The sequence below is a fragment of the Oncorhynchus kisutch genome, linkage group LG24 (genome assembly GCF_002021735.2).
Source record: "Oncorhynchus kisutch isolate 150728-3 linkage group LG24, Okis_V2, whole genome shotgun sequence".
Lineage (NCBI taxonomy): Eukaryota > Metazoa > Chordata > Actinopteri > Salmoniformes > Salmonidae > Oncorhynchus > Oncorhynchus kisutch.
In genome coordinates, this window is record NC_034197.2 from 16,592,307 (window position 1) to 16,613,349 (window position 21,043).

Consider the following 21,043-nt stretch of genomic DNA (forward strand, 5'->3'; position numbering starts at 1 on the left):
GTCTGACCCACTGGGAATGTGATGAAAGAAATAAAATCTGAAATAAATCCTTCTCTACTATTACTCTGACATTCCACTTTCTTAAAGTAAAGTGGTGATTCTAAGTGACCTAAGAAAGATAATTTTTACTTGGATTATATGTGCAGGAGGGAGGGTGTGCAGTATTCTGCTGCAGAAAGGACACTCTAGCTTGCAGACCAGCAGTTCCGTGTAACATCTAGAACACATTTAGAAGACATTTGTATCTTTTCTCACTGTGATGTGGCTTCTTCCTGATCCCAGTACAGTAGATCATAATGGTTCAATGCCCCTCTCTTTTCTCTGACCTTTCTTCCACTCCTTACCCCTCATTGTCTTACCCCCCTCCTCACCCTCTTCTTTCCTGATGCCCTGCCTGGCGTCTGTCTCGCCGTCCTGCAGTAATCCTTCAGACCAGCCATGCTCATCTTCCAAGCCCCCATTGGGCTCCTCGACCACAACATCACGGATCCTGCTGCGGCAGCAGTTGATGCGAGAGCAGCTCCAGGAGCAGGAGCGGCGGGAGCAGCAGAGACGCCAGGCCTCCTCCACCTCACAGTACCCCAAGATCACCGCCGCCCACAATCGCACGCACGGCCAGACACCGGCCATCAATGTCAGCGCTCCTCCCAGCCTGCCCCCCGCATCCCAGCTGCCCATGGAGGTGCTGAAGGTAAGGAATTAGTATCATCCTCACACCTAATGACACAGATGACACACCCACTTCCTGACTGGCTTCTCTGTGATCTGACAACCGTGACAACAATGCCACTCCTCACTCTGACTTCCAGAGCTCTCACTGTCGCCTATAGATGCATGCATACATCATCAGATGTTTTGTTTGTCGAAGGTACTGTGGGTTTGATGACTCTATATTGGCAACTTGATCATAAGTCTTCAGGACAGTCGATCAAACATGGTTTACTATGATAGGGTGTAAAAACGTGGGGATGAGTGAAGTGAGTTAAAACGCACATGGGGATTATCTTTCCTGAAAGAATTCCTCTGTAATGCATGCTGTGCTTCCAGCCATTTGGACATAGCCATCTTTAATCCTATTTGCTGAGCTAAATTCACATATTTTCATAGCTTTGATTCATTGTTAGTCTGCTCTTGGGGACTCGAGACTGTTGTACATTTCCTGAACTAATGGAGACAGTGTGATAACTACCACAACGCACTACTATACAATACTTAATGAGAGTACACCCAGCAAAATAGAGATCATTTGGTAAGTGTTTTAGATTGCAGATCATTTGGTAAGTGTTTTAGATTGCATTACATTTATTTGTCTTTCTTTAGGAATAGTATTACTAATATTAAAACGTGCATATTCTAAAAAATAAATGGAAACCGTTCCAGATGTAAATGGAAACCGTTCCAGATGTAAATGGAAACCGTTCCAGATGTAAATGGAAACCGTTCCAGATGTAAATGGAAACCGTTCCAGATGTAAATGGAAACCGTTCCAGATGTAAATGGAAACCGTTCCAGATGTAAATGGAAACCGTTCCAGATGTAAATGGAAACCGTTCCAGATGTAAATGGAAACCGTTCCAGATGTAAATGGAAACCGTTCCAGATGTAAATGGAAACCGTTCCAGATGTAAATGGAAACCGTTCCAGATGTAAATGAAAACCGTTCCAGATGTAAATGAAAACCGTTCCAGATGTAAATGGAAACCGTTCCAGATGTAAATGGAAAGTGTTCTAAATTGAAGAACTACCCGAAACTTCATATCTCAAGCAGTTTGCATGACTGGTAGATATTTCTCCGTTGTCTTTTCCTTCAAATATGACCATTTTCCTGTTGTTTCCAACATTGTCACTACAATCGTCTTGATTGAGTGATTGTTATCACTGTACAATAGATACCATATTAATTTCTGAAGTGAAATTGATTTGAGAATAAGAATCATCAAGGATAAAGGTATGAACACAATGATATAGGACATTATAGCGTGAACTACCTGACATGCTTTTCTAAAGGCCATACTGCCACCCATTAACAGTGAGGGAATTCTTTTACAATTGTTTTACCAATGTGTTCACACTTTTCTGAGGCAGAACCTCATTCTAAGGAGATCAGGCGAGACTGATTCACGGTGACTGATTTGGCTCTGGATTATCTGTGAACGCTCTGAACATGAAGATTTACTGGAAGCGTTGTAATAATTTAGCAGTAGAAAAAGCCCTAGTCCACGTTGTACTGGAATCCATGTGATTGTTGTGATTGAAGTTTACGCATGTAGGATTTTTGCCATCTGGGAAGTCAACCGTTTCTGTTTGTGAAAGTTAGTTGTATCTGTGCAAGTGTTTCATATCACTGTAAAATTTGATTATGTCAATAACACTTGTTTTGATTGCGACAGCTGTTTGTAGATTATATAGATTATTCATAGAGAATTGATTCTTTGAAAGAAAAATGTGTTACCTTCCTAATGTGTCAAAGCATTAATCCCATTATGTAAAATAACATGTAATACAGTTTAAAGTGGTGGATTAGTTCAAATAGTACAAAGAGCAGTGGGTATAGAAGTAGTGCCCCCCCCCTTGTCCTCATACTGAACGTGTGGCATGGGTCCTCACTTGCAAGATAATACAACCATTGAAGGCATTGCCCTCCACATACAACATAAGCATTGCTTAGCCTATACTCTGTATAATATTTAGCTCTTTGAGAGGTTTAGGATATCCCCCATTAAAGTGTTTGACATGACAAGCTGGAAGATGATTCTGGGGTCTGAGTTTACTTCATTGACTGAAATTCCACAAATGAAAGGCCTGTTCCTGCCTAGCACTGTGCACTGCAGAGCAAGGTTAACCTGCTTGCATGTCTGTGACTAGATTAGCACAGTCTACACAAAGCTACACAAAATTACCTTAGGGGTACCAGGTGGAGCAGCTGGACCTTAAAAGGGAAAGCATTAACCTCAGATAGGTTTGTCTAAAGACTGATTTGGGCCCTTAATTAACCAAGTGACCCCTGACCTTTGGAGGAATAAGTACGGGATCAGTTTGGGGATCAGGACAAAGGCAAGCACAGTCTTACCAAACACCCCAATGCTAATTCAGCTAAGAATGCTCGTAATTAGCCCCACTGCTTTCATTCCATGGCATATTTAAGGTGAGAAAAAAAACACTAGCTTTGAAATTTATGTAGGATCATTTCCTAAAAGGGTTCAACATGATTTCCAGATTTATTGAAAATGAATTAGCATATTAAGAGAGAACAAAGTATTGTGCATAGTGTTCATCTCTGAAAATGACAGGATGTGTTCTTTTAGATCAAAGTTATGGATTTAATGAAGCATTATGTATTTATCCATGGATGTCACATACTGTAATTCTCGTATTTACTAGTTTACAGCCGGTCACTTTGGTCCATTTTAAAGCAACAGTTAATTCATCCAATGCAATTTTATTAAAACTTTTGAGACAAATGTATAATAGATATCATTTTAAAAAGGAAATGTTATGAATTATAAAGCTCAGGAAATGATGTCATTTAGGTTTGCTCTCATTGATAAGATTTTCATAAGGTCACCTTCTCTATCTCTTACAACAAGGAATTGCACAGACCATCAGCTTCATAGGGAACCATTATGTGTTGTACACTATTGGATGTGTAAAGACACATTCATTGTTTTTCCTTGAACAAATACACACTCGAGGTTAGTGGTTCCCAACCAGGGGTACTATGACTGCTGGGGGTACCAGGCCTTTCCATGAGAAGACTCATGAGACCATAGGCCTACTGGTAAAATGCACATGAAGGGGCACTTCTGGAGTATTGCGGGCAGAGCAGAATTCAGTTGGTGGCAGTGGCGTGTATTCTTGGATGCCAAGGGAAGCCAGGCTTCCCCCCAAAATTGACCAATAAAAATAATGTATCTTTTGTCTCTGTGTTTCAGAATTTTCCTTCAATTCGCAAGAGGCTGAATGTACTGTATCTCACAGGAGAAAGCATCCGAGTGAGCGAAACAGCGCCCCGCTGTCTCTCTACGTGTAGGCCATCTATCTGATGTCTGGTCCAAACTAGTATGACATTGTTGCCGCCCCTAGCATTGAAGGGAAGCCATTGAGCATTTGGCCTCCCTTGAAAAAAATGTAAAACATTTGTCAATCAGCTAAACTGAGCGAGCTCAACTGTGAATGGTCCTGGCACACCCCAAAAAATCACTCCTATCAAATCCCATTGAGTGCATACGTCATTGACAGAAAAACTTGAATTGTTGCATCTCGTTGTGTTGTTGTCCTCCGGTGGCTATGTAGCTAAAACTGTCCCTTTCCTAAATTAGCTATGGATGGAGATAGGGATTTGGACTTGTGGTTTTATTTAATTTTCCATACTGGCCAATGATTATAATGGCGATTCTGATCCAACCATTAATTCATACATTCTAGTGCCCCCGGCCAGAAAGGATGGAATTTCAATATATAGCTAGATGTAGAAGGCTAATGTTAACTAGTTAACATTGCCCATAAATGGAAGTTAGGCTAGTGAGCAAGCATTTTAGCCAGGTAGCCTAGGACAGCAAAATGTAAAAGTGTGTACTGTATGACAGAGTGATAGATGTTTTGTTAACATGGAAGAGAGGAGGATGGCGTTTCTCTACAAGTAGGGTGAATCAACATGTTTTTCTACTTGCATGAAAGAACACACGCTCACAGAAATGAGAACCATGGACAGCCACATCATATTTAGCTTACGTTGATTGGACTAAATCGTTTTTAGTATCTTTAAGTTGTCACTTTATTACACTAAGCTTAGGGGATTTGATAATGTATACATTACCATGTATACATTATATACATGGTGCTGGAATAGTGGAGACAGCTCCTGTTTTCTTTGCGACTTGCGGTAACTCTGTGGTTCTAAATCAATAGTTGTTTAGTGGTCCAAAAATGTCGGAAACATGAACGTTCTTGACCATGCTATCTGGCATGTAACTGTATGTTGCTGTACATGCTTTGTGGACTTCACTGGACAGCGGTTGCTCGCCCGTTTTGTGATGAAACAGGTGTGGTTGAATTTATTCTGGCCCTGTGTCTTCTTATTGTCTCGGTTTGGACACACCTACTCATTCCAGGGTTTAGAACTTTTTTGGTTACTACATGATTCCATATGAGTTATTTCATCATTTTGATGTATTCACTATTATTCTACAATGTAGAAAATAGTCAAATAAAGAAAAATAAAAACAATTTAAATGGGGGAGGCTTCTCCCCAATTTCGTGGTATCCAATTGTTAGTAGTTACTATCTTGTCTCATCGCTACAACTCCCGTACGGGCTCGGGAGAGACGAAGGTCAAAAGCCATGCGTCCTCCGAAACACAACCCAACCAAGCCACACTGCTTCTTAACACAGTGCGCATCCAACCCGGAAGCCAGCCGCACCAATGTGTCGGAGGAAACACTGTGCACCTGGCGCCCTGGTTAGCGTGCACTGTGTCCGGCCTGCCACAGGGGTCGCTAGTGCGCGATGAGACAAGGATATCCCTACCTGCCACACCCTCCCTAACCCAGACGACTCTAGGCCAATTGTGCGTCGCCCCATGGACCTCCCGGTCGCTGCCGACTGTGACAGAGCCTGGGCTCGAACCCAGATTCTCTGGTGGCACAGCTAGCACTGCAAAGCAGTGCCTTAGACCACTGTGCCACCCGGGAGGCAGCCCCAGTGATTTTTAATCACGCACCGCTCCTGGTTGGTGGTACAGTAACTGAAAAAGGTTGGGAACCACTGCTCTAGGTGATGGTTTTATGGTTTCATATAGAGTTACAACTGCATGCATGGATAATGCTGTGTCACTGTACTCATCCGTAGGAAAGAAAGCATCCTGGACCAGAATTGTTTTAGTACGATGTCTGTTTTTAAAAACTAACATTGGCTAAAAGGGTGTTTGTTTCGATGTTTTATTTAACAGTATGCTTTAGCTAGCTTTTCTTTGGACCCGTCAGTTTGTCTATGGCTAAAGCTACAAAGTTTACACGACTCTTTGGTCATGAACAAACATTAAGACCTCATCATAGCTCCCTAAAGGCCCCCCAAGTGATGCATGCTCCTCATCACACAAATAGTTGTACAAAGTGACCTTTTTTATTGCCTTTTACTGGGGAGGAGCTGCTTGTGGCCTGAGGACTGTATTGATGGCTGCAGCACATGGGCTGCAGAACAGAGCCATGTCTTGTTTTGGTGGATAGATTATTTCATGTGTCTTTTATTCTATTAATGTCCTGTTAATCAAGTTTGATCTAAGACAAAGTTAGTAGTGTTTATTTCGTGGAAGTTATATTATATGACATCAAATAAGAAACCGTAAGGCAAAGACCACAAAGTGTGATTTCAAGTTCAGTTACCGGAGGTTTAATGTTCAATCTGTATCAAGAGTGAAATCCATTTTTATCACGCCTGCATTCTGCCATTCCGGCCAATACGAATACATGTTTTAGGTAATGTAGAAATAGTGCAGATTTTTGTTACCTACTTCTTGGTTTACTATTTTTAGGATATCCAGTGTTATAATCTACATTATTATTTCAATGCCAATCAATTTATATGTATGTATGTACAGTGGGGCAAAAAAGTATTTAGTCAGCCACCAATTGTGCAAGTTCTCCCACTTAAAAAGATGAGAGAGGCCTGTATTTTCATCATAGGTACACTTCAACTATGACAGACAAAATTAGAAAAAAAATCCAGAAAATCACATTGTAGGATTTTTTATGAATTTATTTGCAAAATATGGTGGAAAATAAGTATTTGGTCACCTACAAACAAGCAAGATTTCTGGCTCTCACAGACATGTAAGTTCATCTTTAAGAGGCTCCTCTGTCCTCCACTCGTTACCTGTATTAATGGCACCTGTTTGAACTTGTTATCAGTATAAAAGACACCTGTCCACAACCTCAAACAGTCACACTCCAAACTCCACTATGGTCAAGACCAAGGAGCTGTCAAAGGACACCAGAAAAAAATTGTAGACCTGCACCAGGCTGGGAAGACTGAATTTGCAATAGGTAAGCAGCTTGGTTTGAAGAAATCAACTGTGGGAGCAATTATTAGGAAATGGAAGACATACAAGACCACTGATAATCTCCCTCGATCTGGGGCTCAATGCAAGATCTCATACCGTGGGGTCAAAATGATCACAAGAACGGTGAGCAAAAATCCCAGAACCACACGGGGGGACCTATTGAATGACCTGCAGAGAGCTGGGACCAAAGTAACAAAGCCTACCATCAGTAACACACTACGCCGCCAGGGACTCAAATCCTGCAGTGCCAGACGTGTCCCCCTGCTTAAGCCAGTACATGTCCAGGCCCATCTGAAGTTTGCTAGAGAGCATTTGGATGATCCAGAAGAAGATTGGGAGAATGTCATATGGTCAGATGAAACCAAAATATAACTTTTTGGTAAAAACTCAACTCGTCATGTTTGGAGGACAAAGAATGCTGAGTTGCATCCAAAGAACACCATACCCACTGTGAAGCACGGGGGTGGAAACATCATGCTTTGGGGCTGTTTTTCTGCAAAGGGATCAGGACGACTGATCCGTGTAAAGGAAAGAATGAATGGGGCCATGTATCGTGAGATTTTGAGTGAAAACCTCCTTCCATCAGCAAGGGCATTGAAGATGAAACGTGGCTGGGTCTTTCAGCATGACAATGATCCCAAACACACCGCCCGGGCAACGAAGGAGTGGCTTCGTAAGAAGCATTTCAAGGTCCTGGAGTGGCCTAGCCAGTCTCCAGATCTCAACCCCATAGAAAATCTTTGGAGGGAGTTGAAAGTCTGTGTTGCCCAGCAACAGCCCCAAAACATCACTGCTCTAGAGGAGATCTGCATGGAGGAATGGGCCAAAATACCAGCAATAGTGTGTGAAAACCTTGTGAAGACCTCTGTCATTGCCAACAAAGGGTATATAACAAAGTATTGAGATAAACTTTTGTTATTGACCAAATACTTATTTTCCACCATAATTTGCAAATAAATTCATTAAAAATCCTACAATGTGATTTTCTGGATTTTCTTTCTTCTCATTTTGTCTGTCATAGTTGAAGTGTACCTATGATGAAAATTACAGGCTTCTCTTATCTTTTTAAGTGGGAGAACTTGCACAATTGGTGGCTGACTAAATACTTTTTTGCCCCAGTGTGTGTGTGTGTGTGTGTGTGTGTGTGTGTGTGTGTGTGTGTGTGTGTGTGTGTGTGTGTGTGTGTGTGTGTGTGTGTGTGTGTGTGTGTGTGTGTGTGTGTGTGTGTGTGTGTGTGTGTGTGTGTGTGTGTGTGTGTGTGTGTGTGTGTGTGTGTAAGACAATTATTTATATTCATTGCTGGCCTTGTTCCATTGTCTCAATTGCATCCTGGTAAATAGATGTTGCTATATCAACTCAATGCAATTCATCATGACAAAAGCGGTATTTACACCCCCTCCCCTCCACTGTGGAGATATTCAACATTAGCAGAAGGAATTTGACCAGGTCAAGAAAATACTGAGGGAGATTGGCTTGGAGTATGAATTGGTATTCCCTGGTGGGAACAGATGTAGGACTGCAGTGGGAACGATGTCAGAAAGATTGCCGTATTATGAAGGAACTCGGAAATGTAGAAAATGTATTGTATTCATAGTGTAACTTCATGTCAGATTTGCAATAACATTTGCCTGGTCACTCACTACCTTGTAGAATGATATTACCATGAGATGTAGTAAGTACCAGCATGTAGTAGTCATACTAGTACAGTAATAGGAGTGTTGAACCGCATGTGATGAAGTAAAGAGACTCTAAATGACCTTGTTATCAGATTGTTCAGCATGTTGTTATGATCCAAGATGATGTGTGAGTGGCACTTTCAAAGAGAATCTCAATGCTAGTGAACTGCACAAATTCATTAAAACACACAAGTGCACAAACACATATACATACACACTTGGCAAGTAGCCTAGCGGTTAGAGCGTTGGCCCAATAACTGAACAGTTGCTAGTTCGAATCTCCGATAAGGTGAACAATTGGTCAATGTGCCCTTGAGCAAGGCACTTTACCATAATTGTTCCAGGATCGCCGTTGATATTGTCAGACACTGGCCGTGACCCCAGTCTCCGAGGGTGTCTCAGGGAAAGTTGAGATATGCCAAAAACACATTTCCAATTCACATGTGTATAATACACACTTGTACATACAGTACCAGTCAAATGTTTGGACACGCCTACGGATTCAAGGGTTTTTCTTTATTTTTACTATTTTCTACATTGTAGAATAATAGTGAAGACATCAAAACTATGAAATAACACATGGAATCATGTAGCAACCAAAAAAGTGTTAAACAAATCACCAGTCACATTCTGTTAAAGGTCCCCAAAGCACACACATCTCTGGGTCGCTCCTCTTTTCAGTTCGCTGCAGCTAGCGACTGGAACGAGCTGCAACAGACACTCAAACTGAACAGTTTTATCTTAAAGACTCCATCATGGACACTCTTACTGACAGTTGTGGCTGCTTTGTATGGTGTATTGTTGTCTCTACCTTCTTGACCTTTGTGTGGTTGACTTTGCCCAATAATGTTTGTACCATGTTTTTGTGCTGCTACCATGTTGTAACGGCTGTCGTAGGTGGAAGAAGGAGAGGACCAAGGTGCAGCGTGGTATGTGTCCATATTTATTTAATGACCACAGAAATAACAAAAATAACAAAGAGAACGACCGAAACAGTTCTGGCTGGTGCAGACACACAACAGAAAACAACGACCCACAAATCATAGTGGGAACACAGGCTACCTAAGTATGGTTCTCAATCAGAGACAACGATTGACAGCTGCCTCTGATTGGGAACCATACCAGGTCAAAAGCAGAAATACAAAACATAGAATGCCCACCCCAACTCACACCCTGACCAAACAAAATAGAGACATAAAAAAAGAACTAAGGTCAGGACGTGACACGTTGTGTTGCTACCATGCTGTGTTGTCATGTTTTGCTGTTATGTTGTTGTATTAGGTCTCTCTTTATGTTGTGTTGTGTCTCTCTTGATGTGATATGCGTTTTGTCCTGTATTTATATTGTATTTATTTGTATATTTCTTTAATCCCAGGCCCCCATCCCTGCAGGAGGCCTTTTGGTAGGCCGTCATTTTAAATAAGAATTTGTTCTTAACAGACTTGCCTACGGAAGTTAAATAAAGGTTAAATAAAAACCATTTCAAAAGTTGCTGGATATTGGTGGGAACTGGAACATGCTGTCGTTCACGTTGATCCAGAGCATCCCAAACAGCCTCAACCGGTGACGTCTGTTGAATATGCAGGCCAAGGAAGAACTGGGACATTTTCAGCTTCTATGAATTGTGTACAGATCCTTGCGACATGGGGCAGAGCATTATCATGTTGAAACATTAGGTGATGGCGGTGGATGAATGACGTGACAATGGGCCTCTAGTCTCTGATTCTCTGTGCATTAAAATGTCCATGATAAAAAGCTGTTATGTTCGTTGTCGGTAGCTTATGCCTGCCCATACCATAACCCCACCGCCACCATGGGGCACTCTGTTCACAACGTTGAAATCCGCAAACCACTCGCCCACACGACACCATACATGCTGTCTGCCTTCTGCGCGGTATAGTTGAAACCAGAATTCATCCATGAAGAGCACACTTCTCCAGTGTGCCAGTAGCCATTGAAGGTGAGCATTTGCCCACTGAAGTCGGTTACAACGCTGACCTGTAGTCAGGTCAAGACCCTGGTGAGGACGACAAGCACACAGATGAGCTTCCCTGAGACAGTTTCTGACAATTTGTGCAAAAATTCTTCAGTTGTACAAACCCACAGTTTCATCAGCTGTCCAGATGGCTGGTCTCAGACGATCCCGCAGGTGACGATCCCTTAAATGTATTGAGTGAACTGTCGAAGGATATCCTTTGGTAGCAACTTGATGTTAGAGAGATTGTTTTACAGATTGCTGTAGGCTCATGTTAAGAAACTGTGACATCTTATCATGTTAGTACAGTTAGTAGAACGTCAAGCTCCTGTGCGTAACGGATGAATGAAGTAGACCTTCCTTTTAGCTTTATTTTCATACAAATATTTGTATTTGTATTTTATTCAGTTTTAATTAATTTTGACAAAAATGAATATACTATGTAGCCTGTAGTTTCCATGAAACTTTTTAGCTCAGTGAACGATTATTTGACCTTCCAAAGAGATGACAGAAGAACCGACCAGTAGCCATGCATGGTGTTTAAGAAGGAGATGAGTTATCTGGCCCAGGGCAAGTGTCAGTAGACAGGGTGACCTGGCTGTAGAAAGATCCTCTTTGTAACACTCCCATTCTGACGTCAAACAAGCAACATAAAGGCATGCATTAATAATTTACATAAAACAACACAAACTTAAAAAGGTTCATTGTATCTTACTCAGATGTGTTAACATGTGTAGCTAATGACTTTTTACTCCACCTTTTATAAGCTGAGCTGAACGTGTTCCTCCCCATACTATCAGTGTCGAAGGTGGAGCATCACAGGCACAGTCTCTGGTCCTGCTGCATAGTCAAAGGGAATATAAATATAGAGGTTTTAAGCATCTCATTTGGAGTTGGAATATCAATTGTGCAATATGTTGGAGATGCTTGAATACCATAATTATCAGGTAGGTGCAATAATATCCTTATTGTAATCAGTCTTTTGGGACAGGTTGTATTATAAGGACTTGAGAAGTCCCTTCTGTCCATTTGTGTGGGTTTTAAGTTCTAGGGTTTAAAAGGAAAGAGTAGTGTGAAATGTTATTCATGAATTTATAACAAGGGATCTTTTACTAAGCAATAGAGAGGATGCAATGACGCAGATCCAAATTGTACATCAAAAATATGAATAAAAGTACAAATCTGATCACTATTTTGTTGATCAATAAAGGGATCTTCATAGAGATACTTTATAACATTTCAACCCATAGTTGACTTCCCCTGGTCAAGTCAACTACAGTATCACTAGTTGAGCTGACATTTTATTTTATTTTCATATTTTATTCAGTAACCCAGGTCCACTGCCTTTGTCAAAGGAGAAGATACTGTCACTCGACTCCTTTTATTTGAACTAATTGCTCTGCTTCTTTATTCTTCTTCTTTTACTATGCAATTTCTTTATGATCGTTATTATCTCTGTATGGGAAATGTGTTCAAGACGGTTTCTTATTAATCAGTGAGATATAATGCTTGAAGGCTCCTTTATTGACTACACGGCACAACTGAAACTTAACCCACGATCATCAACCCACTATCATTAACCCATCGTATCAGAGTTGAAGGATTCTGACTCTCACACTTACATCTCTCCCTCTCCTCTCTTCACTCTCTCCCTCTTCCAGGTGCAAACTCACCTGGAGAACCCCACCAAGTACCACATCCAGCAGGCCCAGCAGCAGCAGGTGAAGCGCTACCTGGGCAAGATTGGCTCCCTGCCCTGCCCTAACCAGCCTGCTGACCACGGGGGCATGCCTCCGGGGCTGGGCAACAGTGCCCCCAACAGCCCCATGGCCTTACTCACCCTCAACATCAACTGCGAGAAAGAGGTAAAGCTTCTTTCTCTCACAGACCTGGCTGCAACATGGCCATAGAAACCAAGCTATAATGCAGTGTGTGTAAATTCTGGAGCTTATCACTCCATGATCTCTGCCAATTGTCCATGAATTCTGCTTCATAGCAATGTGTATTCAACTAATGAATGGTTGTAACACCATGAATATTAATTGAGAAGTAAATGTGATTGTCTGTTAAGTAGCCCTTTACACTCGTACCTATATATATTTGGACACTGATAAGCACCTCAATTGGAATGCTGTGGCTGTATTCTATAAATGACCTCAGAGCTCAGGCTCTGCGCTTCACAGCTCTGGTATGGGTTTTGACTGACAGCCGTTCTGAACTTGAGCACAGCACATGACAAGAAGTTGACCCTCCCGCTAATTTAAAAATGATTTTGTTGTCTGAGTGAGGGAAATGCTGTAAATTACGAGGACTGCATATTATGAAAGCTGAGACGGAGGAGTGTCAAATTTTATGATCACCACGGTTTTTATTTATTTAATTGTTAGGAGTTACTATCTTGTCTCATCGCTACAACTCCCGTACAGGCTCGGGAGAGACGAAGGTTGAAAGCCATGCATTCAACCCGGAAGCCAGTTGCACCAATGTGTCGGAGGAAACACCGTGCACCTGGCGACCTGGTTAGCGTGCACTGCGCCCGGCCCGCCACAGGAGTCACTGGTGCGCGATGAGACAGGGATATCCCTACCGACCAAGCCCTCACTAACCCAGATGACGCTAGGCCAATTGTGTATCGCCCCACGGACCTCCCGGACGCGACCAGCTGCGACAGAGCCTGGGCTTGAACCCAGAGACTCTGGTGGCACAGCTAGCGCTGCGATGCAGTGCCCACTGCGCCACCCAGGAGGCCTCATGATCACTATATTTGATGTACAATTACAAGATGACATGGCATGAACAGAATTGTGAAGAAGATTTGCCGTGGACCACTCATCTGAATGCACTCATGACTCCATTCTATTCACACCAAAATTACCATCTGCATCTCTTAATTGTCTTGTTAAAGCCTAACACTGTAAGATCGTATTTTATAATTTAGCTAGTCATGTTGACAATAGAATACGTTTTTAAATTATGCCCACCTGACCCAGATTGCGATTTATACTGGACCGTTTTTGGATCGCGTAAACAACAACAGTAATTGTGTAAAAGTGGGAATGCAGGGCTGTGTTCCAACAAAACAAGTACAAGTGTGCTCACTCTAGTTCCTCAACGGCACAGCTAGGAGAGCTCTAAAAAGCACCTTATAGTTGAAGACTCTTCTTTGAGTCATTGAAATGCATTGAAATGACTTTGAAACAGTGCACACTTTGGATAGGTGTTTGGCCACTTGGAAACACCAGTTAGACCTCTCACTCAAACCCTTGTATTTTTTTTGTCTTATGTTTCACCTACCCGAAATTGTCCAAGAATATTCATAAAATGTTACTGATGTCATCTAGAGAATTTTCTGATTTTGTATTCAACAAATGCGGCGAAAAGTACAGTAAATGTAAAATGCACATTAAACCAACAGTGTGTTTTGGATTCAGTCTTGTGGTGAACTGTTGTGTCCACACCTTTAGTTTCCTATAACCTCCAAACTGTACCCTTTTAATTGCTATCATGTTTATGCATATCCTTTCCATATTTCTTATGTAAGAAACATTTCAATTTAGCCCTATCCATACAGGCCAATTCCTACAAGTGTAAGGTGTTAACCGCTAATTAAATGACTGTCTCTGTTAGAAAATGTTTAATCTTGAATTTAACGTAGTTTTTTATTCTAGATGGATGATGTCATTGATGACATAATTAGTCTGGAATCTAGTTATAACGATGATATCCTTGGATTAATGGACCCGCGGCTTCAGATGGCCAATACGGTATGATTGTCTTCATTTACTGTCTGCGTACCTGCTCATAGAAAACCCAGATAGCCTTTTCACAGTAGATGGGTCCACAAAGACAGCAGTGTTTGCTTACAGATCAGATCATTTTTTAAGGGTTACCTACTCATGTTTAAGCACCACCTGTGCCTGGTTTATTTGACATGCTAATGTTAATCATTTCTATGGTTATCTTGTCTAATCAGATCACTGTCAACACTAACCTCTTGGATCTGTATGGTAACCAGGGCATGCCCCCTCCAGGACTGGCCATCAACTCCTGCCCCGCCATCTTGCCCAACATCAAAAGGGAATACTCAGGTGAGCAAAACCCCATGGCATGAAAAACATCCAGATTCATACATGATGTTACAAATGATTCTACAGGCCCGTTGTGATGGAGAAATATGCTAAAAGGGTCAGAAACGTTTCTGTGCATGTGCTTTGCATTACTATAATTTTTGATTATTGTAAACTTGGGTATTTTATCATTCAAAACAAGGAGAAATGCATTGAACATTTTATGTGCCAAATAGTTTCCCAATCTCCGGCCGTTATGCACATGGACAAGTCAGAATCATTTGGCAAGTTTGACAACTATCAGAGGCCTGAAGGGTATCCTGTAGGTACGTCTGCGTATTCATGTTTACCTTAGCTAACTCATTTGAGTTAGGTTACACTGGTGCACTTTGCTAAGCCTGTAGTGTGCTCAGCACAGTTTAATTAATTTTCTTCCCGACTAACTAAAATTTTTCTGCCATAACTGTTTTGTTGTGTGTTTTACATCAAGGTTTTGCTGAATCATTAACGCTAACTGCTTTGTTTCAGAAGCAGAGGTCAGGGCAATGGCAAAGGAAAGACAGAAGAAGGATAACCATAATTTGAGTGAGTTTTGTTAAACTATAATTCTCAGCTATCTAGTAATATGACTTGCCTAGTTAAATAAAGTTTTTGATTTTTTATGTTTAAATGCAACGTGGGTTATTTAGATATCATCTGTACTATCACATTCCATAACATTTAATGCTGTGACATTAGCTGCTCATTATAAAATGTATCATGATTTATTGTTTCTAATTGGTTCTTTTCTTGCCCCTATTTCCTGTAGTTGAGAGAAGACGGAGGTTTAACATCAATGACCGGATCAAAGAACTGGGAACCATGATTCCAAAATCAAGTGATCCGTAAGTTGCCTAATTGTTGACGTCGATTTGAAGTCTTTCTATCAGATATATATCATGGCTCAGACAGTTCATTGACCCTAGTCTAGACCGGATGATAATCATAGATCAGTGCCTCAGTCTATTCCCAGTACATCCATACCCTTGAGAATTGTGTGAGTGAGAACGTTGTCAGTTGACTCCAGAATGCTACCAGTTCAGGCTGATAGAATCTTGCTGGCCTGCCGTGCCCCTCTCTGGTCCTCAGGGATATGCGTTGGAACAAAGGCACCATTCTCAAGGCGTCGGTGGATTACATCAGGAAGCTACAGCGGGAGCAACAGGGGGCCAAAGAGCTGGAGAACAGGCAGAAGAAGCTGGAGCACATCAATAGACACCTGATGATGCGGATACAGGTACAGCACTGTAGGCCGTGGCGCATTGGGAGAGATGGAAAACTACTAGCTATGCCTTCAAAAGGTCACATATTGTATTAGCCAATCAAAGCAGGATAGCAAGATTTGTGACCTGTTGCCACAAGAAAAGGTCAACCAGTGAAGAACAATCACCATTGTAAATACAACCCATATTTATGCTTATTTATTTTCCCTATTGTACTTTAACCATTTGCACATCGTTACAACACTGTATATATACATAATATGACATCTGTAACGTCTTTATTCTTTTGGAACTTCTGTGAGTGTAATGTTTACTGTTCACTTTTATTGTTTATTTCACTTTTGTATATCATCTACTTCACTTGCTTTGGCAATGTTAACATATGTGTCCCATGCCAATAAAGCCCCTTGAATTGCATTGAATCGAGATGGGCTCTTCTATCCTCTGGATGGTTTTAGTTATGCAGCTGACAGACAGACCATGTTGAAAACACTCTCGCTTTCCTTTTGTTTCTATCTTTCTTTCTTTCTTGATGGGGTTCAGGAGTTGGAGATGCAGGCTCGTGCCCATGGTCTGACCACAGACTCGTCTGCCCTCTGCTCAGCGGAGCTCTCAGCCCGAGGCATCAAGCAGGAGCCAGCCCTGGGTGATTTCCACCAGGATCTGTACCCTGTCGACCCTCAGCACCAACACCGCCCAGCCTGCACTCCAAACCAGGTTCAGTCCACCACCTTGGAGCTCAATGATGAAGCCTCTCCCTACACCGAGGGCCACGGGGGAATCTCAGGCGAGCTCCGGATGGACGACACCTTGTCCCCGGTGGGAGGGGGAGACCCCCTGCTCTCCTCTGTCTCTCCCGGAGCCTCTAAGGACAGCAGCTGCTCAGGCAGCATAAGCATGGAAGAGAACGACCATGGCTGTTAGCACTCACTGCTGCCCACCCACCTGCATCTGTATCTCCATCCCTCCACCCTGTCCTACTTCAGCCAGCTGCTGGTTGGTTTGTTTGTTGGTTGATGGTTTTCAGGTGTTGACACATATATATATTTAATTTTTCAGCCCAATATTTTGTTTTGTTTATTTTATGGTATCATTGGGTTCTGAAAGCGTTCAAACTGAATTTAGTTCAGCTTCTCTTATGTATTGATTTTAAATACATTTTTTATAGTTTATTTTAATCGATCATGGTCTGATTTTTATATTACTTTGATGACAATGAGTCAGGGAGCAATATCTGACACGTACCTGTGTATAGTTATCATGGTACTGTATATGACAGGCTTATAAGCAGTTATAAAACCCTGATTGATGAGCTTATTGCTTTTAAATCTTAAACAATGTAATTCCCTCGGAATGAAAGCTAAAAATTGTGGTTAAATATATTTTTGGTGTGATACACACTACTTGCTTTTTAGCAAGTCTGTTCAGAGCAATTTGACAGAAGCGATAAGACATTATTTTAATTACTTTTGTGCTTTACCGTCATCTTAGATTGAACTTGAATGTGACAATGCCTTAGTCAGAGGATTTGTAAACATTTCACATATAGTACAGAATGTGGTCAGTCTACCAATGTTGTCAGAAATGCAACAGTGATTTCAATACGAGCAGATTTTGCTTTATGAAGATATTTCTGATAATATGATGGAAATGTATTGCAAGAAATACTCACTAAGGGCTGGATTCAATACGTATCGTGGACGTATCAGGGATGTTAAAATGTAAAGGTCATTTCCAATTGAGCAGACATATGCAGCGTTTAACATGAATATAGTCTTTGCGAACGCGGGAACATTGAAATTTAAAAGCAATCAAGCTATAACACGGATTTTCCGTGAGATGGATTGACTTGCTATAACAATCAAGCAGTACCACCACAGACCTTCCGCGATACGGATTGAATTGAGCCCTAAGAAGTGTATCTCCTAGGAAGAAAAATACATTTTGTTTTTAAATGGTCCATTTCCTAAATCATTTTTGTTTTGTTGTACCCTTGTTAGGATTTGCCTGTCCAATATCCATTTTGAGGTATTCCAGATCTTTTTTAAGTTATGTGAATGTGAATGTTTATTTTGCCAAGGAATATAAGGACACTGCTGTGTTACACACTCTAAACACTGGAATGACATCCATAAATTGAAAAATGGTTTGGTTGGTAACCATTTTTTAAATGTTTAAAAAAAATATGTACTAACAATATTATATTTAGGGTTTTTAAATGCATACAATTTATTGTATGATTGATTGTAGTTATAACTATAAACTGTACTGTTAATGTATATTTCTACTATTTAACAACTTAGCAAAATACTCAAATATGCCTTTGATAATAACTATCTACTGTACATTACACCGCTGTATTGAGAGCATGGTTACAGTGCACCCTCAAGTCTGTGGAACTATGCAATGATCACAGTTGTAGCTCAGTATTGTAGCTCCTGTTTTGCCCAGAAGACATTAGACACATTAGGCTGGTCATCTATTATGTTGTAATGATTAATAAGAAGCGGCCAGCAGAATGATTTACATTGAAGTGAAGTGCCTTACAGTTGTTTTTTAATTTTTCCACAGACCTATGAGGACTACTATACACTGGGATGTTGTTGTTGTTTCTGGTGTTTGGTGCTTCATGTATGAAGTGTTGAACTGCAAGGTCCCTAAGGGAAGCAGTAGGAAAGGGCATTTTGTCAGACAGTAGAAGACCATGTTATGGGCCCCCCGTGACATGGCCTCTAACACTGGACTGTAAGAATGTCTCTCCAGGCCATCCGTTTTGTTTGGGATGTTTTTGATGCTAGATTTATTTATATATTTTTTTATGTCAGAATTCCACTCAGAGGGCAATAATCAAAATGTAGTTTTACTGAATTATCAGCTTCTTTTTTATGACCTATATTTTTGCTGAATGTAATGTACCTCAGTGTTGACTGCCAAAATGTGTTTCCAAATTCAAAGTCTAAAATATGTAAAGAAAGAAATAACATTTGTTTTTTGACAGCTTAGCTGATGTAGCTTTATGTATGGATGTTTCTTCCTTATTTATAGAACGATAACTTAAGAAGAATGGCAATCAGGCAGAAGGTTAAGCTAAGCACAAAATAGCCCATGCACTTAAAGGGGCATTCTCTGAAGTAACAATCCACTGCAGAATGGCCCTCATGGTCAAACTGACCCCAGGTCTGTCTGCTGATATCTAGACACAGGCCTGTCATTCACTCACTGCCCTTTGACTGAACCCAGGTCAGCATGTCACTGAATGCATAGAACTACCATGTCCGATAAAAGCAATGGTGACAGTTGATTTGAAGCGTATTATTTGTAAATCCACATTTTCATTTTGATCGGGCCCACTACCATGGCAGTTTGGGTATGCCACTAACATTTCAAAGAGCCATGTTTGTTCACACATTGAGCAAACTGTCAGCTCTACTCATTCTATTTATATAGTTCAGATCGACGCCTCTGCTGAGATTGCCACTGTAATCTGATGACGGCTCTGTTGCCAGGAGAGATGGAGGTAGTGATGGTCATAAACTGGTTAGGGATGGATCAGTGATGTCACGATCAAGCTCATTCATTGGAACTGAGTGTGAAAACTAGTGACAAATATGAAAGTCAATAAAATATTGTTACCGGTCTTTCTATGCTTTCTATCTATTTAAGTATTTCCCTAATTGTCTCTAAACATGAATGATGGGGAAATTACACTGTATACAATGAGGTTAATGAGAATACAGTACATAATGTTCAAAGACACACCAATATAATTAATATATACAGTGCTTTCAGAAAATATTCACACCCCTTGACTTTTTCCACATTTTATTGTGTTACAAAGTGGGATTAAAATGGATTGAATTGTAATTTTTGGTCAACGATATACACAAAATACTCTAATGTCAAAGTGGATGTTTTTTTGTACATTTGTAAAAAACATTCATGGGAATAAAACACTAATATACACTGAGTGTAAAAAACATTATGGACACCTTCCTAATATTGCGTTGCACCCCCTTTTGCCTTCAGAACAGCCTCAATTTGTTGGGAAATTGACTCTATAAGGTGTCAAAAGTGCTCCACAGGGATGCTGGCCCATGTTGACGTCAATGCTTCCCACAGTTGTGTCAAGTTGGTTGGATGTCCTTTGGGTGGTGGACCATTATGGATACACACAGGAAACTGTTGAGCATGAAAAACCCAGCAGCGTTGCAGTTCTTTACACACTTAAACCGGTGCACCAAACACCGTTCAAAGGCACTTAAATCTTTTGTCTTGCCCATTCACTCTCTGAATGGCACACATATACAATCCATGTCTCAATTGTCTCAAGGCTTAAAAATCCTTCTTTAAGTCTTTAAGAGCTTTCCACACATGGATTGTGCAACATTTGGCCATTATTTTTTAAAGAAATATTCAAACTCTATCAAATTGGTCGTTGATCATTGCTAGACAACCATTTTCAGGGCTTGCCATAGATTTTCAAGAATATTTAAGTCAAAACTGTATCTCGGCCACTCAGGAACATTCACTGTCTTCTTGTTGAAGCATCTCCACTGTAGATGTGGCTTTGTGTTTTAGGTTGTTGTCCTGCTGAAAGGTGAATTTATCTCCCAGTGTCTTGTAGAAAGCAGACTGAACCAGGTTTTCCTCTAGGAATTTGCCTGTGCTTAGCACCACTGCATTTATTTTTTATCCTGAAAAGTGGGCGGCTTAACGATTACAAGCATACCCATAACATGATGCAGCAACCACTATACTTGAAAATATGGAAAGTAGTACTCAGTAATGTGTTTTGCCTCAAACATAACACTTTGTATTCAGGACATGTTTTGGAATATTTTTTATTCTGTAAAGGCTTCCTCCTTTTCACTCTGTCAATTAGGTTAGTATTGTGGAGTAACTACAATGTTGTTGAACCATCCTCAGTTTCCTCCTATCACAGCCATTAAACTCTGTAACTGTTAATGTCACCATTGGCCTTATGGTGGAATCCCTGAGCAGTTTCC

The 21,043-nt window shown here is 40.9% G+C and overlaps 1 protein-coding gene across 4 annotated transcripts in view; it reads left to right on the top strand.

Moving 5' to 3' along the window:
• LOC109869107 (microphthalmia-associated transcription factor-like) overlaps positions 1–19,675 on the top strand; it is a 40,775-nt gene extending 21,100 nt beyond the window's left edge. The window contains exons 2-10 of one of the 4 annotated variants that reach the window (XM_020458953.2): positions 421–691; positions 12,370–12,573; positions 14,377–14,472; positions 14,682–14,796; positions 15,012–15,101; positions 15,307–15,360; positions 15,584–15,659; positions 15,904–16,051; positions 16,581–19,675. In XM_020458953.2, coding sequence (XP_020314542.1) covers positions 421–691; positions 12,370–12,573; positions 14,377–14,472; positions 14,682–14,796; positions 15,012–15,101; positions 15,307–15,360; positions 15,584–15,659; positions 15,904–16,051; positions 16,581–16,961 — 1,435 coding nt within the window. In that variant the 3' untranslated portion in view covers positions 16,962–19,675. Of the gene's footprint in view, positions 1–420; positions 692–12,369; positions 12,574–14,376; positions 14,473–14,681; positions 14,797–15,011; positions 15,102–15,303; positions 15,361–15,583; positions 15,660–15,903; positions 16,052–16,580 lie in introns of all 4 variants that reach the window. The other 3 variants (XM_020458952.2, XM_020458954.2, XM_020458956.2) reach the window with 3 other exon arrangements.
• Positions 19,676–21,043: the final 1,368 nt, after the last annotated feature.